A 23,770-nucleotide genomic window follows, 5' to 3' on the forward strand; every position below is an offset into this window, starting at 1 on the left:
GAGGTAGGTTTGCGCGTGGCAAATGTGCACGCCCAAATTAGGTAATCAGAAGAAATGGAACCCCAGTAATTACATGTATAAACCATGTATTGAACATATATTGCATCATTTTATGCATTTTTCAGAAAAAGTGGTAGTTTGGTAAACAGTGACATCAACGACATGTCTGGTCTGTAAAATTCCCGAAAAGTAAAAGAATGGGAGATAAATATCCCAAAGTCTCCACATTTTATTATATTTTTAATGTGTTTCTGTGTAACCCTAACCCTAACCCTAACCCTAACCCTCTTTCAGTTGAGACAGTAGATGAAGGATGTGTCAGGATGTAGAACTCTTGTGTGAACATTGGATAAAGCCAGGTTCATATTCTTGTTTCATGTTGTTGACATATTAGAGTCAAAGGTTTGCACAGAGCGAAATATCTTTGTGTTGCGCCATAAATCAGAAAATACTGCATTAAAAAAGTCATTTCCTGCATTTTTATACTGATAAAGTGTTATATAAATAATGTACAGGCTTTCAGATTGCTGTAGTTCACTAAACACATTAACGACATGTTTGGTGTTGAAAATGTCAGAAAAAGTGAAAGAATGGGAGATAAATATCCCCAAATCTCAAAATTGCATTATATTTTGTGTGTGTTTGTGGTCCTCTTTCAGTTGAGACACTGTAGGATGCTTCCGGAAAAGACCAAACACTGGATGTCTTTCAGTCGCCAGCATGTGTTTTCGAGACACTGATATTAACAGGGAAATCCTGCAGGACTCAAATGCCTCGTCGGGGATAACGCTGCCTTTCCCGCAGCGTCACCCCCGGTCTGCATGTTGTTTCTCTTTCAGAAACACAGAAGACTACTGTTTGTATGATGCGATCACAGACACACTGCAAACGGTGTCCACCAAAAGTCGATTCTAGTGTCTATGGAGTGTCATTTTTATTTGTTATAGTTTGGGAAGATTGAAAATCGGTAGGGAAAGCCAGCTAAGTCGGTAGGCGGTAGAAACATGTCAAAAGCGGTAGACTACCGCCCAAATCGGTAGGGTTGGCAGGCCTGATTTGCTATGGCCAAAACCACAAGCATTGTACAAAGGAAAAACCTTTTCCAGCCAGCAGTCCAAAGGACATGTGATAGTGGTGTAAACACCAACATGTTTACCGAGTTAAAAGCGAACTAGCTAACAGTTTGTTATTCCTGGAGTTAGTTTGTTATTCCAGCAGTTAGCATTTAGCAGTTAGCCGTTAGCGGTTGATGGTAAGTGTTATTTAGCAAGTAAAGCTGTATGTGCATCAGTGAATTGTAAATTGCAGAGAGAGCCGAAGTAGATCAGGTGGAGGACACTAAAGGGCAAACTGAAATAATTTTATGCCGAAAATATTATCCAGTTTCACCAAAATCAACATTAAGCCTTACATTTCCACTATAGTGCAATAACAGGTGTTAGGGGCATACAGTGGGATTGACAAAGGCATAATTTTGCCCTTAACATGTCAAGGTAGCATCAAAATGTTCTAAAAGCTGTTATTTTCAAGCCAACAGAAACACAAAAAGCCATCTGAGAACATGTACAACCGTTTTGCAAACCTCAAAATGTCAGTCAGAGCAGCCCAACTGACAATGCTTTGCAACTTGACTGCTGTTTTGAGCTGTCAATCATTTTATTATCCATGTCACCCACAATACTGTGACCAAATCTTCCTACAGGCTCTGAGAAATCAGGCTAATGCTTCACGGCAGGCAGGGATGGGACCGTTTGAGGGGAAGTAGACGATTGTGTTCCCCCATGCCCGAAATCCAGCTGAAAACACTTGACTACACACTGAGCAGGGAGTGCCAAGACAGGAGTGTAAAATGCTTGGTATATAAACATTATGGTGGTGTTTGAGTTCAAACTCAAGTCAAACTCTGAGATAAAATATAACGGCCCGTCCACACAGCAGCGTTAAAAAATCTTCCAACGCTTCTGCCCATTCACTGTGAATGGGGTGACGTCACGTGATCTCACTTTTCGCCGAACTGCATTGTGGGAAGCAAAGCGAAGATTTCCAGGATTTTCAGGATTCAAAAGTTGAGCAATGTTCAACTTTTGAAGCTGAGATGGAAGCGTCAGCCAATCAAATCCCGTTTATGCAAATCTGACAGTACAAGCGCTAGCCAATCAAACCGCGTGCAAGCGGGGAGTGACATACTGCAGTTCATTTATTTATATTCCTAAAAATGGAGGAGAAATTAGTTATTGCGGTAGCAAATCACCCGGTTCTTTATGACCAGTCCCTATTTACTTACCGGGATACAAACCGGAGGAACCAGGCATGGAGGGAGGTGGCAGAGACAGTGGGTGAAACTGGTAGGTTTTCGCCTGTTTGGGGAGTTTATATCCAGTTTACTTCGTTTTAACATTGCTATTGCTTTGTATGTCGGGGGCGGGAGATTCATGTGATTGGTTGTTGGTCGCGTTGCTCGCAAAAAATCCCCAAGCTTCAGATACGCCCACCTCCAAGATTTTTTTAATGCGGCTGTGTGGACGTACCGTTATGATTGCGTTCGGAAAAAGCGGGAAAATGCTCCTCAGCAATTTTGATCTGCTTATGAAAAAAAACATTTTGTGAGAATATATCCACATTTTCTATTTGTATATACCAAGCTATAACTGAATGATTGTTCGTTTAAAACATTACGTACATGAATGCATCATCCTGCCAAACAATTATTATCCTTTATGTCTTTTTTGTATTTTTGGTTATTTTTGGCTAAAAGTACCCATCTCAATCATCGAAAGGCTTGTAAAAAAATGTATATAGTCTCCCAAATACAGAAGCTTGTTGACTAGCACAAGTTGTGGCAACGTTCTACCCTGCAGGGTTTGACATTTTGGCAATAATATCAAAACCTGAGTCCTCTTCTCTTGAAAGGGGCTCACATTTCCAGGGCCTTTGGTGTCATTATCTGCTGCCACCAGCGTTCAAATTAACCTGTGGGCTTCTAAATAAACTAAACTGAACTTTGTAACCTGCAAACAAACTCCTCCAAACTGGAAACTTACTGACATAAACAACGGATAAACTATGATAACCCTTTCCTAACCAAACACTGAGTATACAGAGCTCTTGTTGTAAAAGTGCTGTACATAATCACGTGTTATTCTGATGTTTTTTGTTGTTGTTTCAGTTACTGATATAGGTGTAGAATAGAAGGAGGAGACAGAAAAGCAACTAATAACAACACACAAAGCAGACAAAAAACTGTGAAGAGTGTTAGCATTTAGAGACATGATATAAAAATGGAATACACTCATAATGTAGTTGTAAGCAGATATAATTGTAAGTGTTTATTAATGTATTCAAAAACCATTACTTCTCTCAAGCAAAGGTATTGCCCCTTATTTATTTAATTTGAGCATCTTTCAGCTCGTTGTTTTGGTTTAAAGGATGCAACTGTATTGTCTTGTTTCAAGCGGTTATAAACGCTGTCGATACATCAGCTTTATATTGTGATGATATGATAACATAAGGTCAACAGATTGTTTCCACTGCCCCCGAGCGGCCAAGATAACGCATCTATCGTTGATAATTGTAAATCTTTGGGTTTTTGGACGGATGATTGGCCAATTTGCAGCTGAATTTCTGATAAAATATCCCAAACTGTGTAAACAGCTTACGACTCATAATACAATGTACCATATACCCTTCTCTTTATCCAGCTATGCATGCTGTGGTCCATCTGTTTGTCCGTGCAGCAGAGACTCTATCAGATGAACTCCTGCTGCCTTGATCTGACTCTCTGGCAGCTGGACGGAGCTGATCCTGGATAAGTCAAAGCCCTGTCCTAATAACAACCATTTTGGGCAAAAAGTTGAAATTGATCCAAGAACACGGCTCGTGCTGCTCCTGGGTAAACAGCCGCCAAGTGCAGCTTCGCCTGGCTTCATTTCCTGTCTGTGAGCAAGAGCCATTTGGACGAGGCAGCCTCAGACTCTCCGATTCTCTCTATCTGCTTTCATTAATTTAGCTGAGATTAAGTGTTTTTCGCTTTCTGCCTGTCAGTCTCTGAATATCGCCGCCTCTGTCCATCAGTCTGTGAGGTTCCCTGAAAGCTTTGTACATAGAAATATTTGTGGATCAAAAGCAACTAATACTCAATTCTTTATTTTTTTAAATAATCAATTTATGTGCCAAACACATCACACAGAAAGCCAGTTTCACTACCCACACTGCAACACTAACATTCCTGCCTTAACTTACAAGACTTCTCAAGGACTTTGAAGGTCTCAGTCTGTGAAATGTAAAGACTATACGGTTTAGGATAAGAGCACGCATATCTTATTCATATTCTTGTCAAGTCAAGGAACCCTGGTTAAAATCCTTCATTTAAAAAAGACACCGCTGTATCATTGAAAATGTCCATCACATCTCCATGTTGATCCTCGGATGGAATGATCCGAAGATGAATTTGGGCGATATATTGTAATATGTGAGGACTTTTAATGTCCTTGTTCGAGATCCAAGAAAGTTAGATAGGAGAAAAACGACAAAAATCTAACAGCTTCCCTCCTGAGCAGCCATTTTACTCCATTGTTAACAAAGCATGCAGGGAGAAGTCAGCTGTCGTGGGCAGAGGACGCCCACAGAGGCAGAAAATAGAGAGGCTAAGGTTTGAGAGTCAGGTGAGCAACTCTTCCTCCTGACTAATCGCTCGCTTGATCTAACTATACTTTCACTTGATCCAGCTACACATGAAACCAACAGCTGAACACTGAACTCACTGCAGCTCTCACAGGGGTCATCAAAAGGCATTTTGGGAAATGTAGGAGCCTAAGAAACTGAAGTGGAAGTGGGCAAAACAGGTGGAACTGAACACGCAGCTAAAGCACAAAAACCTCCTCGAATACATTTTTATTTAGGGACGTCATCACCATCATCATCATTATCATCATCATCATCACCATCATCATAAAGCAGGACAGATAATTAGGTTGTTAATCTGATTAAGTCGTTTTCCTGTTTCAGCAGGTTCTTATGCAATAAAGGGAAACAGTGAAAGTACTGTTACAATAGTAATGATGCTAATTATAAAAGGATGAAGGTAACAATTAACTTGTATTGTAATTGCTGTTATTGAAGTGGTTTTGAAGTCTGTTTTATTTTCCATCTTCACTGCGTTAAACACTTCAATGCATTCACCTCTTTTAGCGTTGAAACTGAGGTTTGTCCAGTCATCTCATTTTTGACTGCTACTTTATTGCTTTGTTCCACCCAATTACAGTTATGACTCATCAGTTGTTAATTTATAGGAAAATACATCAGCTGTGGTTTTCGTCTCTCTGCCATGTTTGGTCTTCTTCTCTGTTTTGAATTGCAGGTTGCAAAACAACTTTAGAGGTGCAAATACAGGGCTGTGGGGATGCTAAGTATAAAAAAAAACATTTGGCTTTGTATAATTGTCCGAAATAGTTATTGGTTATATTAGAATATATATATTAATAGTATTTTTACAGGGCTTGGTTGAATACTCTATTGTGATTGGTCAATATGGACAGTTCAGATGTTGTTAATTTGCATTAACACACCGCTGCTAAGGAGACCATGACTGTTGCTAAGGAGAATAAAGGGACTCCGTGCAGGGCAGGCATATCAATCCGCAAAAGGAGTCCGGTCGATTTAACGTCAGCTGTGGACAACAGTCATGCTTCAGTCAGGATCCATGACCGATGACTGCCTAGCTGCATATTATCCCTTACAAAAATGTTGATTATCGGCTGATAATTTTTCGCCACTGAAACATTTATCGTGCATACCTACTGGAACTCTAAGGAATAGCAGTACTTTCAGCAGCAGTAACAGTAGCAGTGGTGGAAGATCCAATGTTAGCAGTAGCCTTTACAGTAATAAAAGCACTACAACTACTGTTAATACTCCTACTGCTGCTCTTAGTACTTACTGACAGTAGCAGTGTGTTGCCGTTGTTTATACATATAGTTAACGCTTGCAGTTGGTCCAATAGCTGCTGCTGCTGTTGTAAAGGAAGGATCTGATATGTTGAAGTCCGAGGGGAAGAAGTCCAACATGGCTGCAGCCGGGGATGGCGGCGTGTTTACATTACAGGGAGGGGAGCCCTCCTTATGTAACAGACTTCCTATATCACATTCCACGTGTGTATTCAATTTCCAGCTAATGTTTTTTTGTGTTTGGTACAAACAGCTGCTGGCAGAGCTCATAGTTCAACTCCATGTCGTCCATTCAGAGTGGAACTGGAGAGGAAATTAACTCAGACTCCTTATTCTCTTTACAGAAAGTACTTTACTGCCAGCAGGCTCAACACTGGTGCCACTGCCACTGCTGCTCAAAGTACAAGCACTAAAACTACAACCATTACTGCCAACAGATCACATACTGCTACTTTATGGTAGTAATACGTTTAGTTCTGCTTCCACCAGCAGTGAACCCAGTATTTAGATTTGTTTTATTAAGTAGCCTACACTTAGCAATGCCACAGTGTAAAAACACTCCATTGCAAGTAAAAGTATTGCATTCTTTCTCAAGTAAAAGCACAAAAGCATCCGAAGCAGTACCAAAAGAGAAGCTACTCATTATGAAGAACCTCGCATCTCAGAATAATATATATTGTATTATGGCAAAATAAATAAATGATATATTAATATGTAAGCATTACTAATTTTGTAGCTGGTAAAGGCAGATCTAATTTACAATACTTCATATACTGCTGCCTAGTGTATTGTAAAAACAATACAATTCATTGTGGATGAATATATGTTGTGTTTATAATCTGAACCTGCAAAGTTACTACATTTATCAAATAAATGTTGTTAAGTAAAAACGATATAAGTTTGATATTCCCCTTTTAAATGTAGTTGAGTAGAACTAGCAAGTACAATGACATTAAGCTCCTCAGAAATTGTACTTAAAAAGTAAAATGGGGTTGAAAGTAGCTTTAGTTACGACAAAAGTAACTTACTTTTTTTATTGTGTTTGAATTGTATTTGCATACTGGTAATATTTACCCAAAAAAATCACATATATTACTTTTTATTAGTGTTTGGATTGCGGAGAGTAAAAAAAAGATGTGTTGAAAAACACTCCCCTAAGCTGTTTCATTCTAGTCATTTTTGTGTTATTAATATACTTTTATCTAAGTCTACATCTTTAACATCTGTTTTACGTCTCAGCTCAGAGCTCCAGTATCAGACAGCGAGCACGTCCGTGAACACACCCAGGCTCGGCAGCAGGCTCCAACTCGCCTCTGCGCACACAAACAAACACACAAGCAAGCCCATGCGCTCGCATGAGTGTGCGAGAACACCGGTGAACACACACAAACACGCAAACAATTCAGTCTAGGTGACACACCCCGGGAGCCTTGTTCCTTCTGTCAACACACTGCGAGTTACATCTGCACGTGTTGCTAAATCACTGCTCCCTGATTCACTCACTGAACATGCAGGTTTACCTTTCACTGCATCACAGCTTAGCTATTTCACTCACGTTCACAATCAATTCAAATGCCGATTCACCCTTTCCTGACCGGAAAAACAACATCATTAGTATGGTGTGTTCAAACACCATCATGTTTTCTTGACCTCCGGTGTGCATAATACATCTGTAAGAAGCAAAGTCTTAAGTGACGCAACAACACTGCAAAACCTCTTAGGGTGGAGGTCAAAGCATCTGAATCTTACGAGGGATGTTGCTTGCTTTTTAACATCACATAACCCCAAAAATACCCAAGTAGTTTTAGCCATCTTAACATAACCAAAACCAACCAGGTGTTAGGAAATGTATGGCACTATTTAGGAGTGGCAAAGGTGTGTTGTTTCAAGTTCCAGTGAGATGACATATAACCCAGTTAGGCCAGTTACAGATCAATACGTTTGACAGCTTATCAGTAGGCAAGCCCCTGCACAGCCATTTATAAAATGCTGAGATAAGCTTTTACAACTCTATCATTCTAGTGCTTTGTAAACTTTTCTGCCGACACAACTTGTGCTTGTTTGTTTTTCTGGCTGTATTTTTATTTTTTCTCATACATTGCTATTGTCAGAGCGTGACCTTAAAGTGAAACATGCATTAGCTTCGCATTGACGCCCCGTAGCACGCACTCAATGCATAATACAGTAGCCGTGATCTAGCAATTCAGGGACGATCAAAATACTTCATAAACAATGCACGTTGTTACAGAGAAAAGGACGGTGGTGCATGACTACAAGTCGACGCACGCCGCAGAACTCTGCTTTGAAGCACTAAGGTAGTGAATCAAAAACAAAATGTTATACGACTCCTTTTTATAAAGGTCAAAAGCACTATGAAAGGTGGAGACCAATGATCAAATTACAGGGTAATGCTAATCTATTAGAGCTAGTTTCTTGTTATGTATTCTGTAGCAGAAAATGAGTTTATTTTTGGACATGCTGCAATGGCAAATATATGAATTTGTACAATTATTAGACAGTATTATGTATTTTCTCAACTCACTGCTATTCAATTAAAATTCTCTCCCTAGCTCTGTGTTTACTCTGCCGTCCTAAAGATTTTTTTTCCCCTTCGTCCTCAGTGTTTATTCTTTCTGTAATCTCCACTGTTTCCTCTCCCTCTCGCTTTATCTCCCCCCATACTTTCCCCCTGCTCTGCTCTCACTCTCTCCCTCTCTCTCTCTCTCTCTCTCTCTCTCTCTCTCTCCTCCCCCAGCCCCTCCCTTCCCCTCTCTCTTCCTCTCTCGCTCGGTTGCTTTCTGCAGCAGCACGTGACGTGGCGGCCGCACATGGCCCGATCGTGTGAGGCAGAGAGAAGGAGGGAGAGATTTCAAAACATGTAAAGCGAACACTCTTGACTCGCTCTCCCCCCTCCAGCGCTGCACTCGCCTCTCCCTCTGTGTGTGCAGTGTTACAGAGTGCAGAGTCAGTGTCTTGTTTAACCCTTGCCTCGCCAGGATTAATCACAGCCCTGAATGTTAAATCACCGGCTGCCTCGGCCTCTATTAAAGACACAGCAGATCCCATGAATTCCAATACAGTGCTCCACCTAAATGCATATTTTAATTAAACTCTTAATGTATATTGATCTGATTGAATAATTCCTAAAGGGTTTATCTGGGATTCATCCAGTCTGGACTATTTGGTTTAAAGCACTGCAAATCATATAGGGTTGGTGGTTCCTAAGGCCAAGGATGGTCTAATCTTTGCTCAGAGTGTCTGCATGAGAAAGTGACTGCAGTAATCCCACTGCTGACCTTTGCCACGTATAGTTTTCATATGTTTTCCCTCAGCAGTGAAAAATTCCCAATATCAAATATAGTTATATTTGTTTTGACGAATGTAAACCACCCTGTTATGAGCCGTAAACACCGTTGTATTAAGGGTCTACATACGGTGGCTCTGTGGCGCTGTGCTGGAGCTAAATGCGGGCATGTTTATCTTTAAGCCTCTTTCACACATAGTTCCCAGGAAATTACTGGGATAACGTTGCGGGCCCCTCTTGTGGGTTTTCCCTATTTACACATGCACTACTTTTCCGAACATTTCATTCTTTCACCTATTTACACGTCACAGCAAAGCGGGAATAAATGTGGCAAGAGACAGTGCAGTAGGGAGCGCTAATGCAACACTTATTTCAAGCTTAAAACTCAAAACAAGCAGATGTATACCGCCGCTTAGCGTTTACCCCAAGCCCCAAGGATGTGCGCCGGACGTTGACGCAAATGTCTTACGGCCCGTCCACACACAGGCAAGAAAAGAATCTTGAAAAATCTTGATGCAGGGCGTGTCTGAAGCTTGGCGATTTTTTGCGAGCAACGAGACCAACAACCAATCACATGAATCTCCCGCCCCCGACATACAAAGCAATAATAATGTTAAAACGAAGTAAACTGCATATAAACTCCCCAAACAGGTGAAAACCTACCAGTTTTACCCACTGTCTCTGCCACCTCCCTCCATGCCTGGTTCCTCCGGTTTGTATCCCGGTAAATAGTTCTGGTCGTAAAGAACCGGGTGATTTGCTACCGTAATTTCTTGTTTGGAATATGATGAAATGAACTGCGGTCTGGCTCTCCCAGCTTGCACGCGGTTTGATTGGCTTGCGGTTGTACTGGCGGGATTTGCATAAACGGGATTTGATTTGCTGATGCCAGCTTCGAAAGCATTGGGAGTATCAAAAGTTGAACAATGCTCAACTTTTGATGCTCACGATGCTTGCAAAGCCATGCTCCGCTCCCCACAATGCAGTTCGGCGAAGATTACAAATCTTCTACGTCACCCCATTCAAGTGAATGGGCGAAGCTTTTTTTCATGACTGTGTGTGGACGGGCCGTTAGTGGCCAAAAAGTGATACTACTGGTGGGTCAGTCTGTGATGGCATTGGGCGCAAAAAGACTCTTTCCCATCGATTTACATTGGGAATAGGACGTTTGTAAATCAGCGGATATAGGCCCTATTTAAACCATCAGGGCCCAAGATGTGTAAAATGAGCTAAAGCCGGATCCAGTGTTATTTTCCCTTTCCATTCATTTGACTCACCGGATATCGGTGGGACTTTGCGGCTTTGAGATGGGGCTTCATGCTGTATAGAGTGGCGAAGTCACGCCCATCTACTTCCAGTCCATGGGACCTTATTTTCGGAAAAATTATTTATTGAAGTCAATGAAGAGAGAAAACGTATCTTTCGATCCCGTTTGAATTGTGCCATGAATTACACATATGATGTTTGTCAATCTTAACAAATCATTTCCATGTCAGAAAAGTCACAGTTTGTCGTAAAACTGTTGAAATATAGGACTATGAATTATACGCAACAAGAAAGACTAGAAATCCCAGAGTAAGTGATGTCATAACTGGTGTCACAATTGTTTTCCTCCACCAAATAAGAGACAGCTAAGATAAGATAACTTTAACAAGATGCTTGTGTGCTTAGTACCAGGTTGTTATCATATCAGCAATGGGTCTTGCTCGTTCTTTCGCTTCCCGTCTGATGAAAGGACCAGGGGTGTCTGGATCAAGTTAGCTACCTAGCTAGTAGCATTACAGTCTTAGCCTTGTCATTATATTAGCCTTAAAGAGCAACTTGCAGGTTAGAGACACCAGTGAATAAATGTGTAGGAAAATGATGAATACACTAGATTTTCCAAAAAATATACAGAAATATACACTACAGTGACATCTGGTGCCGTTTTAGTAAGACATTTTCACTTCCGCATAAAAAAGCCTCCGCACGTGACCTCCCGCATGTGACGTAACATGGGGGAGAGCGGCCGGTCTAACGTATGAATAAACATCGATCACAATGCTAGTTTTGACACAGAAGAGGTTGAAAATATATATTCGAATGTATATGACTATAATTATGAGCCTGCTATGCGTCCAAGAGACCAGGAGCAGCCAAGGATTAGAAAAAATAACGGCCATTGGAGAGAAATGGAGCTTTGGTGTGAGGAGAACCAGTGGAGAACAGAGCAGCTGTCTTGGTGAGTGACCGGCGTTAGCTACAGTTAATGTTAGCTAACATCAGTCACATCACAACATTGTAAAGTTAGCAATCATATATCAGGCTATAACTAAAGTAGTATTGATAATATAGTAACGTTACTGGCAGGACTGTTGATACTGATCCATAACAGAAACTAATGCGCAAGTCTATCTCGCGTTACCTAATGCAACTCCACACTACGGTGCTGTGTACCGGAGGGGAGACGCGAGATACGGCTGATACTTGACGATCTGGCGGAGAAAGGTTGTGGAGCTTCCGTTGATATGCCGTTGTAAATGGCTTGATGGAAAGCAGGTGTGTAGTCGGGGAGGGTGCACACCTGATTTCAGCAGGTGAGTGGAAGTTGAGCCGGGAGCCAGGAGTGACAGCCACCACACCCACACAAACAACACAGACAGGGGGAAACAAACAAACACAAAGGAGACGGCTGGAACAGTACAGCCACCACAGCGTTACCTAATGCAACTCTACACTACGTCTTACGGTGCCGTGTACCGGAGGGGAGAGAGAGAGAGAGAGCAGTGAAGGGGGGGAGAGAGATGTAATACGGTTTCCTGATAAAGCTGTGGAGAGTATGTGCTGCAGGGAGGTGGATGCACAACGCACGCTAGCTCCGGTCCTTTTCCCGTGAGGGAAACTGTGGACTCGATGTCCTGACAGGCTCGAGTTTGTGCAACCTGCACAAACACAAGCTCACCATGATTACAAATGGTGAAATGCAATGTAAAATTACCGAAAAAATACCAGCTCACTAAATCACAACCGCTCAAACCAACTACAAACTACTACCGCGGATTGGGCAGAGAACGAGTCCGAGAAAGTTGCTCCCCCATGTGACGTAAAAAAAAAGCAGTTTTTAGTAGCAGAGCTCAAAACGGCTCCTTTTCCTCTGAATTCCTGCCCTTATGTCTTGTAAAACATATAAAATCCTGCATTAACATTTTTAATTGTAATTTTCAGTCAAGGTTAAGCATAAATGTAGTAAAACAAAAAACCTGCAAGTTGCTCTTTAACATGAAGTAACATTAAGTAACCCAACATTTTAAAAAGTAAGAGTAGTAGTCATATTTCGTGAACCCTTTGAAGAGTACTGTCACACCGGTGTGATCATTCTATAATACACAATTTAAGCCCGGGGGAGAAATGCTAACGCTAACGCTACATTAGCATCGGCGATCGGTTCTATTTCATGCTATCTGCACAAATGGTTGACATTATACATTAAAAAGATCAGGCAGTTCAGAGAGAATCAAAGGAAGGCAGGCAGACATTCTTCTGGACGTGTTTCATTGTGGTGATTGCGAGGGTAGTTAATCGCTTTTTTTACAAGACAGTAGTGACGGCCATCTTGGTGACGTGTGTTGTTGTGAGAGTCTGCGAGAGCAGAGATGTAGTTCATTGTGCGTTTCACACAAACAAATGTGTTACTTCACAGTTTTACGACACATTTAAAACAAATTGACTAGCAAAATTATCTTTTAAATTGACAAGCATCATATGTGTAATTTGTGGCACAATTCAAACGGGATCGAAAGATAATCTTTCTCTCTCCATTGACTCAATGAACTACATCTCTGGTCTCGCAGAACAACACATGTCACCAAGATGGCCGTCACTACTGTCTTGTCAACAAAACGATTGACTACCCTCACTATCACCACAATGAAACACGTCCAGAAGAATGTCATGCAAAGCTGCCTGCCTGCCTTCCTTTGATTCTCTCTGAACTGCCAGGTCTTTTTAATGTTTAATGTCAACCATTTGTGCAGATAGCATGAAGTCGAAAAGATTGGCGATCGGCGATGCTAGCGTTAGCATTTCTCCTCCGGGCTTAAATTGTGTATTATAGAATGATCACACCGGTGACAGTACTTTTCAAAGGGTTCACGAAATATGACTACTACTCTAACTGTTTAACATTTTGGGTTACTTAATGTCACTTCATATTAAGGCTAATAACTTGATCCAGCCACTCCTGGTCCTTTCATCAGACGGGAAGCGAAAGAACGAGCAAGACCCATTGCTGGTATGATAACAACGTGGTACTAAGCACACAGGCATCTTGTTAAAGTTATCTTATCTTAGCTAGCGCCATATAGATAGATTATATCTATATGGCGCTGATTTTAGCTATCTCTTAGTGGAGGAAAACAATTGTGACATCACTTAGGCGACTCTGGGATTTGTAGTCTTTCTAGTTGCGTATTTTTCATAGTCTTATATTTCAACAGTTTTACGACAAACTGTGACTTTTTTGACATGGAAAGGATTTTTTAAGATTGACAAACATCATATGTGTAATTCATGGCACAATTCAAACGGGATCGAAAGAGAAGTTTTCTCTCTCCATTGACTTCAATACATAATATTTCCGAAATAAGGTCCCATGGACCGGAAGTAGATGGGCGTGACTTCGCCACTCTATACATAATTTTTCCGAAATAAGGTGCCATAGAGCTCCCCCGGAAGGGGAGGGACTTCGCCACTCTACGGGCCAAGATAGCCTACTGGTACTTCTGCTCACAATGGGCAGTTTTGGCTTCATGCTCCACTGAGCAACTTTCATAAGAGTAAATGGGGTCCCGCCACCAACGCTGTATCTAGTTATCTTTATCTTTATATTTATCCACATCCATGGTCTACACAGTATCATGTCCAATTTCTCATGTTTAAACCAAATTATAAGATATTGGTTCAGAATTGAGTGTGCTGCAGTGATTTGTAGAAAAGTCTTGTATTCATGTACTGGCGGAGTCGGACCGGACCTCACATTCAGCTGTATCTGCGTTTCTATATCTATGCAGTAGATGACATCCCTTATTATTTGGAAGTACATTGCGGCAGGCAGCTTTTTTTGTCCCGAGCTAGATTCAAGTGTGAAGAGTATTTTTATTGGTTCGCTCACTCCACGACAAAAATGTATTTTGTCGTAAAATGGACGTAACCCTTATTTTTGTGCTGCAGTTTTATTGCTATTATTCACATCACAGCCAGATAGGCATTTACCTTGAAAAGTCACTTGTGTGTTAACACGCAAACTAGCAGTTACTTGATAGTTATGACAATGCTGGGGGAATACTAATGTATTAACTTATTTACTAAACTTAAATACTTATAAAGAAAAGTAAATCCATGATAAAATCCAGTGATTTCTATTATTTAGCATGGTTGCTTATCTGGGCAATTGCCTAAATCTGCTTCATTTCCCGGTATTGAAGTCCAATTAGATCTGTATTGGTTTAAAGTATTTTACAAATGGTGGCCAAACTAAAATCTGACAGCTGAAAATCATTCTGTTCTCACTGAAGATACAACTTTAAAGAAGATCTGAAATCTTGCTTTTTAATTGCACTCCCCGCTAAAGATCAACCACTTCCACCACTCCATCATTCTCTTCACATGTCAGCCTGTCAGCAACTTTAAAAACTGCACATTTTCTCATGATGGTGACAGTTTGGTGGACGGATCAGCCTCAGGCGAAGGAGCAGCTGATTAGTTCTGGGTGGATCTTCAGCTTGGTATTTCTCTCTCCAGGTGCCCTAGCTTTATTTTACCTGCAATAATCATTTTTTGTTCTTTAACAATGGATTAAGATGCACATTTGTAAAGCTTTTATACATGTGTGCCACAGATGCCTTCTTCCAAAACACATTGCAGTTCAATGAGTTTTTGTATCCTGAAGCATGTAGGCCTATGTGCTTATGGAAATCTGAGCTTTAAAAATCTGTGTTTGATCAGAACAGATTTCGGACTGAGTGAACTGACCTTGAAATGTCAAGGCTGCAGGAGGAAACAGCTGATTTGAACTACAAATCAAGGTGATTCATGTTTACGATCCTCTCTAAAGACGTGTTCTTATGGGGGAAAGAGACTGCTCTTGCAAGTTAAAAAAAAAACGACAAATTATTTTGTAGCTCAGTGGGCATTCAAGAGCATCATTAGCGAGTGTCAGATGATTAAATCAGGCTCAAACCCCACATATTTCAACTTTTCTATTCAAATATTGAAATGATTACTTCATTTGGAGAATGGAAAGATGTCGATTCTGATTTTGATGCAGTTCTGCTGCTCTGGAAATATCTTCTAAACCATGTAACAAAATGAATTCACCAATGTGAGGAAAAGACCATGCAGGATCATGTTTCATGTTTAAAGATAAAACCATAACTTTAAATACCTTTATGTATAGCTGCTTGCGTTTCGTTAATGTATTTTTTAAGAAGAAAAAGGGATTCACATTAATCATTCTTAATGTTATATTTGCAGGGTTTACATCACATATTTGAAGGCTTGTAAGCTTTTTTCTATTTCTCTAAATGTATTTTCTATTACATGTAGCATTATCTGAACAACAAATTCACCGTAAACTGTAGTAATCCGTATTTTTCGAAGCAAGTTCTGGATATAAAGTCCCGTTGAACATTTATATTTAAACAACCTGTAATTATTAATTATTTATTATTATTAATTATGTAAGTTTTTTTTAAATTTAAAATCTGAAAATCACGAGATTTGAGTCAATAAATAGCTAAATCAGAAGGCAAGTCTGGGGTTTTTTGAGGTACGGAAAAACTGGAAAAAAAAAAGGGAAAGCAACATTTTTGGGGGGAATTTGTGTGTGAAGCTTCACCACAGCTGTTGATCCAAGCAGCATTAACTGTCTCTTTGTTTGTCCATCAGTTTAAATCCCCACAGATGTGAATATTGAGCATTTATTGCCTTTTAAGCAACAAACAGGTGACAATAAACCTTATAAAACCACAGCTGTATCCACATTTGTGTCCCCCCCCCCCCATCCCTCTGAGCTGTCTCCCTTTGACGCATAATGATTTTAAATAAAACCAAACGGGCATGTGGATCCGATTATTATTACCAGTCTATTTTCCATCTACTTCTCTGCAGCTCTGTAGTAACACTTCAGCTCCACAGCGACCTGAGGGATTTCTGGCTGGATGCATCATGCTCAGCTCAGTCACGTGTTTATAATTCAGAATCAAGAGCACCCACACACTTGCAAACACAAAAAAAACACACACACACACACACTAGGCACACACAAAAAACACACACACACACACTAGGCACACATAAAAAACACACACACACCCACATAAGAGCATGTCACATTAAAGCCTAAACAGTCGCATGCAAATGCGGAAACAAAGAGGACACTTTAATATTCATATGTGCATCTGAACTTCAGCGTACTGCACACCAACAGGCACACACACACACACACACACACACACACACACACACACACACACACACACACACACACACACACACACACACACACACACACACACACACACACAGCCTTGCAGCAGTATCCAGTGCTATTCGCTCCTCTATATCAACTCTGCCGAGGCTCTGCTGCTTTCTCTTCTGTCTGTGTCTCATTTTCAATTTTCTGCTATAGTTTTTTTGCTAATTAAATTCTTCTTAAGAAACACGGCAGCTTGCTCTCATAGTGAAACAAATCCTGTTGTTTATGACTCACAATGAAAAGACAATGATGCAATCAGATTTCTCCGAATCGTATCTCGCAGTTTATCTCTCCCAGTCTTCTTCTCTGACTGTATGTGTTTACAAACTCTTTGTACTACATACCGTTTTAGCATTAAGTACCACACACACAGACAAAAATATGAAGTAAAGAGCCGATTATCAAAAGATTATTTCACAGCTGTGAACGGGGCTGGCAACATTTTCTAAACAACAAAGCAGGAGGGCAGTCCCTGACGTTCCTACATGTAGATATACCTTCATAAATTCAGCCTTCGTATAAATGGCAAAAATAAACGCTTGAGCAGAGACACACAACTGACTTCTGCATCGTCTACTTCAATGTTGTCTTTAATTTACCTTGTGTACATTTCATATTTGTAGTTGCGCATGTGCACATAAAGATAGCTGGTTATGATGTAATCAGTACTATTTTAGTTTTCCTTTAGATGGACAATAGAAAAATGTGTTGTTGGTAGTGATAAACACGCAGAGATAATAAGAAAACCCAAATTTGCAGCTGTGTTTAGCGTCTGCCTTCTATCTGTTTTGGTTTCCTCTCCGACAAGCACATTTTTGTGATGGCCAAATGATGGTAGTACAACCTCCGTGTTCGTCCGTGACGTCAGCGGGCCGAAACCTTTTTTCCCCCATTGACTTAGGCTACATTGGGAAGGCGCCCACCAACCACTGCCCATATATTAATCATTTGGGTCTAAAAGGTGTAAAATGGTTTATAAATGAATCCAGAGTTATTTTAGATCTCTAATTGTCTTGGATGAGCAAAGATTGGCCGTGTTGTTACCAATTAGATTAAGCAAAAAACAAGTGCGCATACTCTTTGGACCCAGATACGGGCACTTTGGCTCTCAAGACTCAGGCCATTTTGGCATAATGCGCCACTTTGCAACTTTCATAGGAATGAGGGGGGGGTGGGAGGGGTCCGGCCTCCAACTGTATCCAGTTCCCTTTATACATCAATGATTTTAAGCAGCAGCTTTTTAGCTCTAGAAACCCACTGTTTGCAATGTTTTAGCAGCAACAACACAGAATAACGTCTTCACTTTGTCAATAGTGCAACATAGTTTTGCAGACCAACGTTTTTTTAATACATAGATTTCTTCATTGGATAAAATCTTGGATGTTCCCAAGCACTGTACATGGAGTGTCCACTATGCCATATGAGCTACTGGGGCTGGAGCTGGAGCTACTGAGCTACTAAATGACCGGAGTTTGGTAATTCACATTTTTTTGGTATCAGCTCAGCTCCCTTGGAAAAATGTATCGAGGGGGAAACACAAAAAAAGGGCCAGGTAGTATACGCCACAACCTTTGCTAAAAGAGAGACACTAGTTGAATAGAGCCTTGCCATACTATGCCGTGAAAATGTATTTTCCCGGTTCTGCAGAAACATCCAAAATCCAATACTAATGATGAATAAATCAACAGTTTGCTTACATATTCACTACTTTACAGAGGTGTGGACTCGAGTCACATGACTTGGACTCGAGTCAGACTCAAGTCACTAATTTGCATAAAGATAGATTGTGGGTCCCTTATAACGTGTTGTACACAGTGGAAATAAACATTCTGCCTCAACATCAGGGATCTTATACATTAAACTCCTTCTGAATCAAACCGTCACGGTAGCCTTACTGATCCCTCTTAAAATAGAAAAAAACACGTTACTTTACCAGCATAGAGAACATTTATTAATAAATTATTAATGTGACCAATAAAGAGCAGTTTGATTATTAAGTATTATTCTGTTGATCGATGTCATTACATTTGGTGAAAAGCAAATAAGGACTTGTTTAATACTTGTTTTGTCAACGTTTAGGACTTGGACTTGGACTTGACTTGAACTTGCCCATCCTGACTTGAGACTTGACTTGGACTTGAGCGCAAAGACTTGAGACTTGACTCGGACTTGCAAAACAATGACTTGGTCCCACCTCTGCTACTTTATAAGGTAATAATATGTCTATGTGGCTTGTTGTGCTGCCCACAAATGGCTAAAAAAGTGAGTGCAGAATGATATCCTTATTCCCAGGTTACAAAGCAACAGCAAAGGAAAGGAGTTGTGTTCTGTAAAGCTTACTATAAAGGACACACTGCCTTGAAAACTTGAAAAAGTTATATAAAATAATAGATCATGTAAACATGATCTATTATACTGCCTTTCCCCGCAAGATGGATAGTGATTCTTGCTTTTTTTTTGTATGTATACATTTAATTCACCTGCCTCATATGCATTAAAGCATCCTCACAGCTCTGCTTCTCTAATATCCGATCAAACGATCTGAAGCCAGTCCTTACATTCCCTTGCTAATCTTCTCATCCTTCCAATAAATGTCGAAACAATTCTGAACATTTACAAAGACATGCGGTTGATCTGCCATTGATAAATCATCATAAAACTAGCTGCGATGATTCCTTCTATGGCTCGCAGGATTTCACAACAGTGCCGTCAGCATTATGAAGAATGTCTTTGTGGTTTCAATTAGCCAGAATTGAAAGTTGTCAGAGTTGAGAAATAAAAAATGAAAAGACAGACAGAGAAAATAGCTCTTCTGATGATCATGCAGTTCTAGTTCACATCAAAACCAGCCGAGAGAGGAAACAATAAATTAAGAATATATAATGGTTGAAAAGAGGCTGTCGCAGGGAGCCGAGGAGGGCTGCAGAACAATGTGTCAGCCATTTATCACACAGAGATATAATTAGACAAAATTATACTCTGGTTATTGTTGAAGGAGTGGGTTAGTTAATTTAATGTATCATCTGTGTTCTCATTAGTGCCAGATCACATCAAAGCCTTTGCATGTGCGGCTTCGGAAATGTCTGACTGCATTAGCTGGTGCACAAATGTTGCCTTCTCACGTGAGGACTTCAATTTTAATCTCTGTGTGGACTTCTCAGGAGGAAAAGAGGATAATAAAAGCGTTCTCATTTCTGACGGGAAAGTATTTTTAAATTGAAAGATATAAAATATATAAAAAAGGTCCTCATATCATATCGTTCTAAGGTATTATTTAAAAAAATGTGTTCAAATTCAATCTTCAAGGGCCAAAATTTAATGAAACCGCCGGATAGCAACGCTTAAATTCACCCGTTCACTCACCATCTGGACACTCAGGTCCTCCCAACATGCCTTGTTCCTGCTGAGGTGGCAGCGGTGGTGGCGGTGGCGGTTGAGGCTGGACGTTCTCCAGTCCCAGCAACGAGGAAGAGGAGGATGAAGAGGACATTGAGGAAGAAGAGGAGGAGCAGGGAGGGGGAGAGCTGGGAGGGCACTGAGAGCTCTGGTTGGGCACCGCTGACTGGGAGCTCTGGAAGGAGAGAACATTTAAATAAACATGACTTTTGTCCAGGATTTTGAGATGTAAACACAGACTGATTGATCAAATTCTCTCTCATTAGGTTCCTTAAAATGTTTCCAATTCACCAAATATAATTTGAGTATTTCATATTTAAACTTTTCTTTAAACCTATGGCGGACATTTTTTAGGGACCTCATACCAAATGTAGAAAATGGTACTTTGATTTAAAATGATGGGCAAGTTGTTATTGGTTCTAAGGGTTTTTTAAAAAAAATTCAATTAAATGGATCTTCTTTCTTAAACAGAAAAACTATGGGTACATTCATGGGGACAGTTTGATATCAATTTGTTTCCTCACAATTCTTAAAGCTATTCCACTTGGAGAAGAAGGATGGCACACATAGTAAGCTAGCAATCTAACTAGCAAAATGTTATAGTGACCGAGATAGCGGGCTAACGCTGTATTAACATTATGTTCAAGGTAGTTTTCCCCTATTGCCTGCCTTTTACACCTGAAGATAAAAAACAAGCCTAAACCTTAACCTTTTGTCACATGTTTTTAGCTGTTAGCTAATTACATTTGGTGTGAATATTCAGTTTTATTTGGATGTAACCATGTAAACACGACATTACACATTAGCAAGCTAACCTCCTAGCACACAAGCTTGCTAGCTAGCGTGACAAAATGGCGTCCTTACCGAAATGTTTTCCTGTTTGAAACCTAAAAATAAAACATTATCATACGTATGTAAGCTAGTGAATACATAACAAACAAACTTGACTTCACCTAAACCATGATATTTTCCTGAACCTTCCAAAAGACTTTTGTTAGCTAAAGCTAATCAAGTGGTTCTGTTTCAAAAACCTGTTTGCGACATTAACAAAAATGGTAATATAATACAAATATTTAATTTGAAAACAAGCTTTACTGTTTTATGAAGTGGTGTTCTGCTTCGGTCACTTTGCGGTGAGAGTCACTCTTTACGGTGGCTAGCTAAAACCACAACATTGTTAATAGAAATAAATAAAGTCAGGTCAATATGTTTGGCCTGGCAAGTACTATAACTAACAGCTACACCTTGTCAAATGAAAAATAAATCTCCTTGCAGCTTGGTGAGGTTGAGGCCAAGTTTTTAAAGCTTCAGTTTCTCCATCAGCCCTACCTGGGAGGGGATCTGGGCCCGGGTGGAGCTGGGCCCGTTGTTGTGCATGCCCATCCCGTTCTCGGTGAGGAACTCCTCCAGGTCCATGTACTGCAGCTGGAACAAGCCTCCGTCACAGGGCAGGGTCCTCTCCCACAGCAGCGGGCCCAGGAACGCTGACTGGGAGTTGGGACGCAGCGGGCCGGACCCAGGGGCTCCAGGGGGCCCCGGGGCCGCACTGGGAGCACCTGGCCCTCCGGTGATGACACCCGGATTTGATTCCTCATCAGATTCCGCAGGTTTATCTTTATCTGGAGAGAAGGAAAAGTATGTCAGATTATTTTATCTGTGTAATAAAAGAAGAACCACCCTAAAATGGTCATGTATCTCAATCCACTTTTCTGTGCTTGTTATGAAAGGTGAAATAAATAATAAGAAATGATAAGAACTGAAAATATGCAGCTAGAAAATATGTGTTTCAGGGGGTGAACATGTTTAGTATTTTGTGCTGTAGAGCAGAGACTCTACTTTGTTTTCTGGAATCAATCTGTCTTCAGCTTAATGTGACAGGGATTTATTGTCTAAAAAAAAGCACTTAAACAAATTCAGTCCTCCATTCCAAAACACTGTGTGTCCCTATGGAAATAGCGTCATAGCATTTCAAGGCATTTTATCCTTACATACTGTGGTGACCAAAAGCAAATCCATGTGTCCCCAAATGACTTCCGCCGTCAATCCATAACTATCAAACAAATGTCTCAAATCTGATGCAAAATTATTCATTTAAAACATCCTTTCACACACTCTTTACAAGTGCTCAAAGACAGAGTCTGGACGCCAGATGATCACAGGTTTTATCCCCTAAGGTTAACACACTTGAACATCCAAACACACATGCCTTTTGTTTTCTATATAACGCTCCAAAATGGGAAAGTTAACCTCAGTTCAGCAAACGTTATATGGTTTACCTTGAATGCCTCATTGTCCTCAGAAAGCCTCTGAAATATTCAGAAAATTGACATTTGGTTCCCTTTTAAGTTGTTTTAACCGCTTGTGATTGCATCCCTTTGTTCCTGAGGTGATCTTGCATTTATCTACAAGAAGCTGCGTTACAATTGTGTGAAACTCATCTTATTTTCCGACAAACAAACAGCTCCCGAGGCTGATTCTGTCGTTTGATGAACACCGGCTGATGTTTGTGTCCTTTGTTCTCTGGGAAGCACTTAGTTGCGATCATTAAAAGGCATCTATAAATAAAGTTGACTAAACTGACCCTGCACTATGACCTCTATCTAAGCGGTAGGGTCTGATGGAAAGATAGATAAGGCCATCAATAAAGCATCAGCACAGAAAATAAACGAAAAAATCCTGCAAGTAAACTAAAAAAGAACCAAACTTCATCACAAGGAGAGAACTGGGGTGATTGTTTTGTACCCTGATCCTTTGATAATATTATTCTACAGAATCAAGCCTCCCAAAGTGCATATTGAATAAATGGAACAATGAATAATACAACCCAATAAAATAGTAATAAAAGAGCATATTTAACTAGGCTGCGGCGAAAGGGAAAAGGGAAATAATGAACAAGAGAGAGAAGGAGACATCGGGAGAACATCGGGACGGCCGGAAATGTTCATTTAAAAGGGATTAAAGAACATAAAGTCAGGGGAGATAACAGCGGAAAGATGGAGGGACGGAGGAAAAGAGTTAAGGGCATGTCCCTCATAATCTCTCCGCTATCATCATCATCATCATCTGCCTGCCACTTTCTTTTCAATTACTGTCTGTTTAATACAAAACTCAAAGGACTCTATGACGCTTTTCCACTGCAGCACGTAGCACGGTTTAAGCTGGGCGGACCAAACCAGGCCCGCTTTCTTTTGCTTTTCCACTAGGGGTAGTTCCGGCTCAGGGCTACTTTTTCACCTTTTTTCTGGCCCTCGAGCTTCTTACCGGGCCAACAACCGGGCTGAATATGCTAAACTAGTGACGTAAACACTCTTGACTGCTGAATGGTCAGAGAGAATCGCTGGCAAGGGGGGCTACAACTACAACAAAATGAACATATTTGACCGTGTTTTAATTGTAATACACGTTTCAAAATGATGCCGAAGTAACTACATACTGATACCGGTCTGCAGACAAGACGGCAGGCGAAAAACCTTTTAAAATGCGTGGGATTTTCTGAATGGAGATTGGATCGATCAGGCTAAGCTAATGTTGTATATGCTCCGTCCACACTCACAACAATGGCCTACAGACATAAATAAAGCAGTGACTGTATTCACCATGACACAGACAGTCTGT

The 23,770-nt window shown here is 40.6% G+C and overlaps 1 protein-coding gene across 2 annotated transcripts in view; it reads right to left on the reverse strand.

The window, feature by feature from the left end:
* LOC307022218 (hepatic leukemia factor-like) overlaps nt 1-23,770 on the reverse strand; it is a 43,272-nt gene that overhangs the window by 10,653 nt on the left and 8,849 nt on the right. For both annotated transcript variants that reach the window (XM_079654901.1, XM_079654902.1), the window contains exons 2-3: nt 21,485-21,774; nt 20,123-20,330 (exon numbers count right to left, since the gene is read on the reverse strand). In XM_079654901.1, coding sequence (XP_079511027.1) covers nt 20,123-20,330; nt 21,485-21,774 — 498 coding nt within the window. The remainder of the gene's footprint in view (nt 1-20,122; nt 20,331-21,484; nt 21,775-23,770) is intronic.

Source organism: Notothenia rossii (assembly GCF_949606895.1).
Source record: "Notothenia rossii genome assembly, chromosome: 10".
NCBI lineage: Eukaryota > Metazoa > Chordata > Actinopteri > Perciformes > Nototheniidae > Notothenia > Notothenia rossii.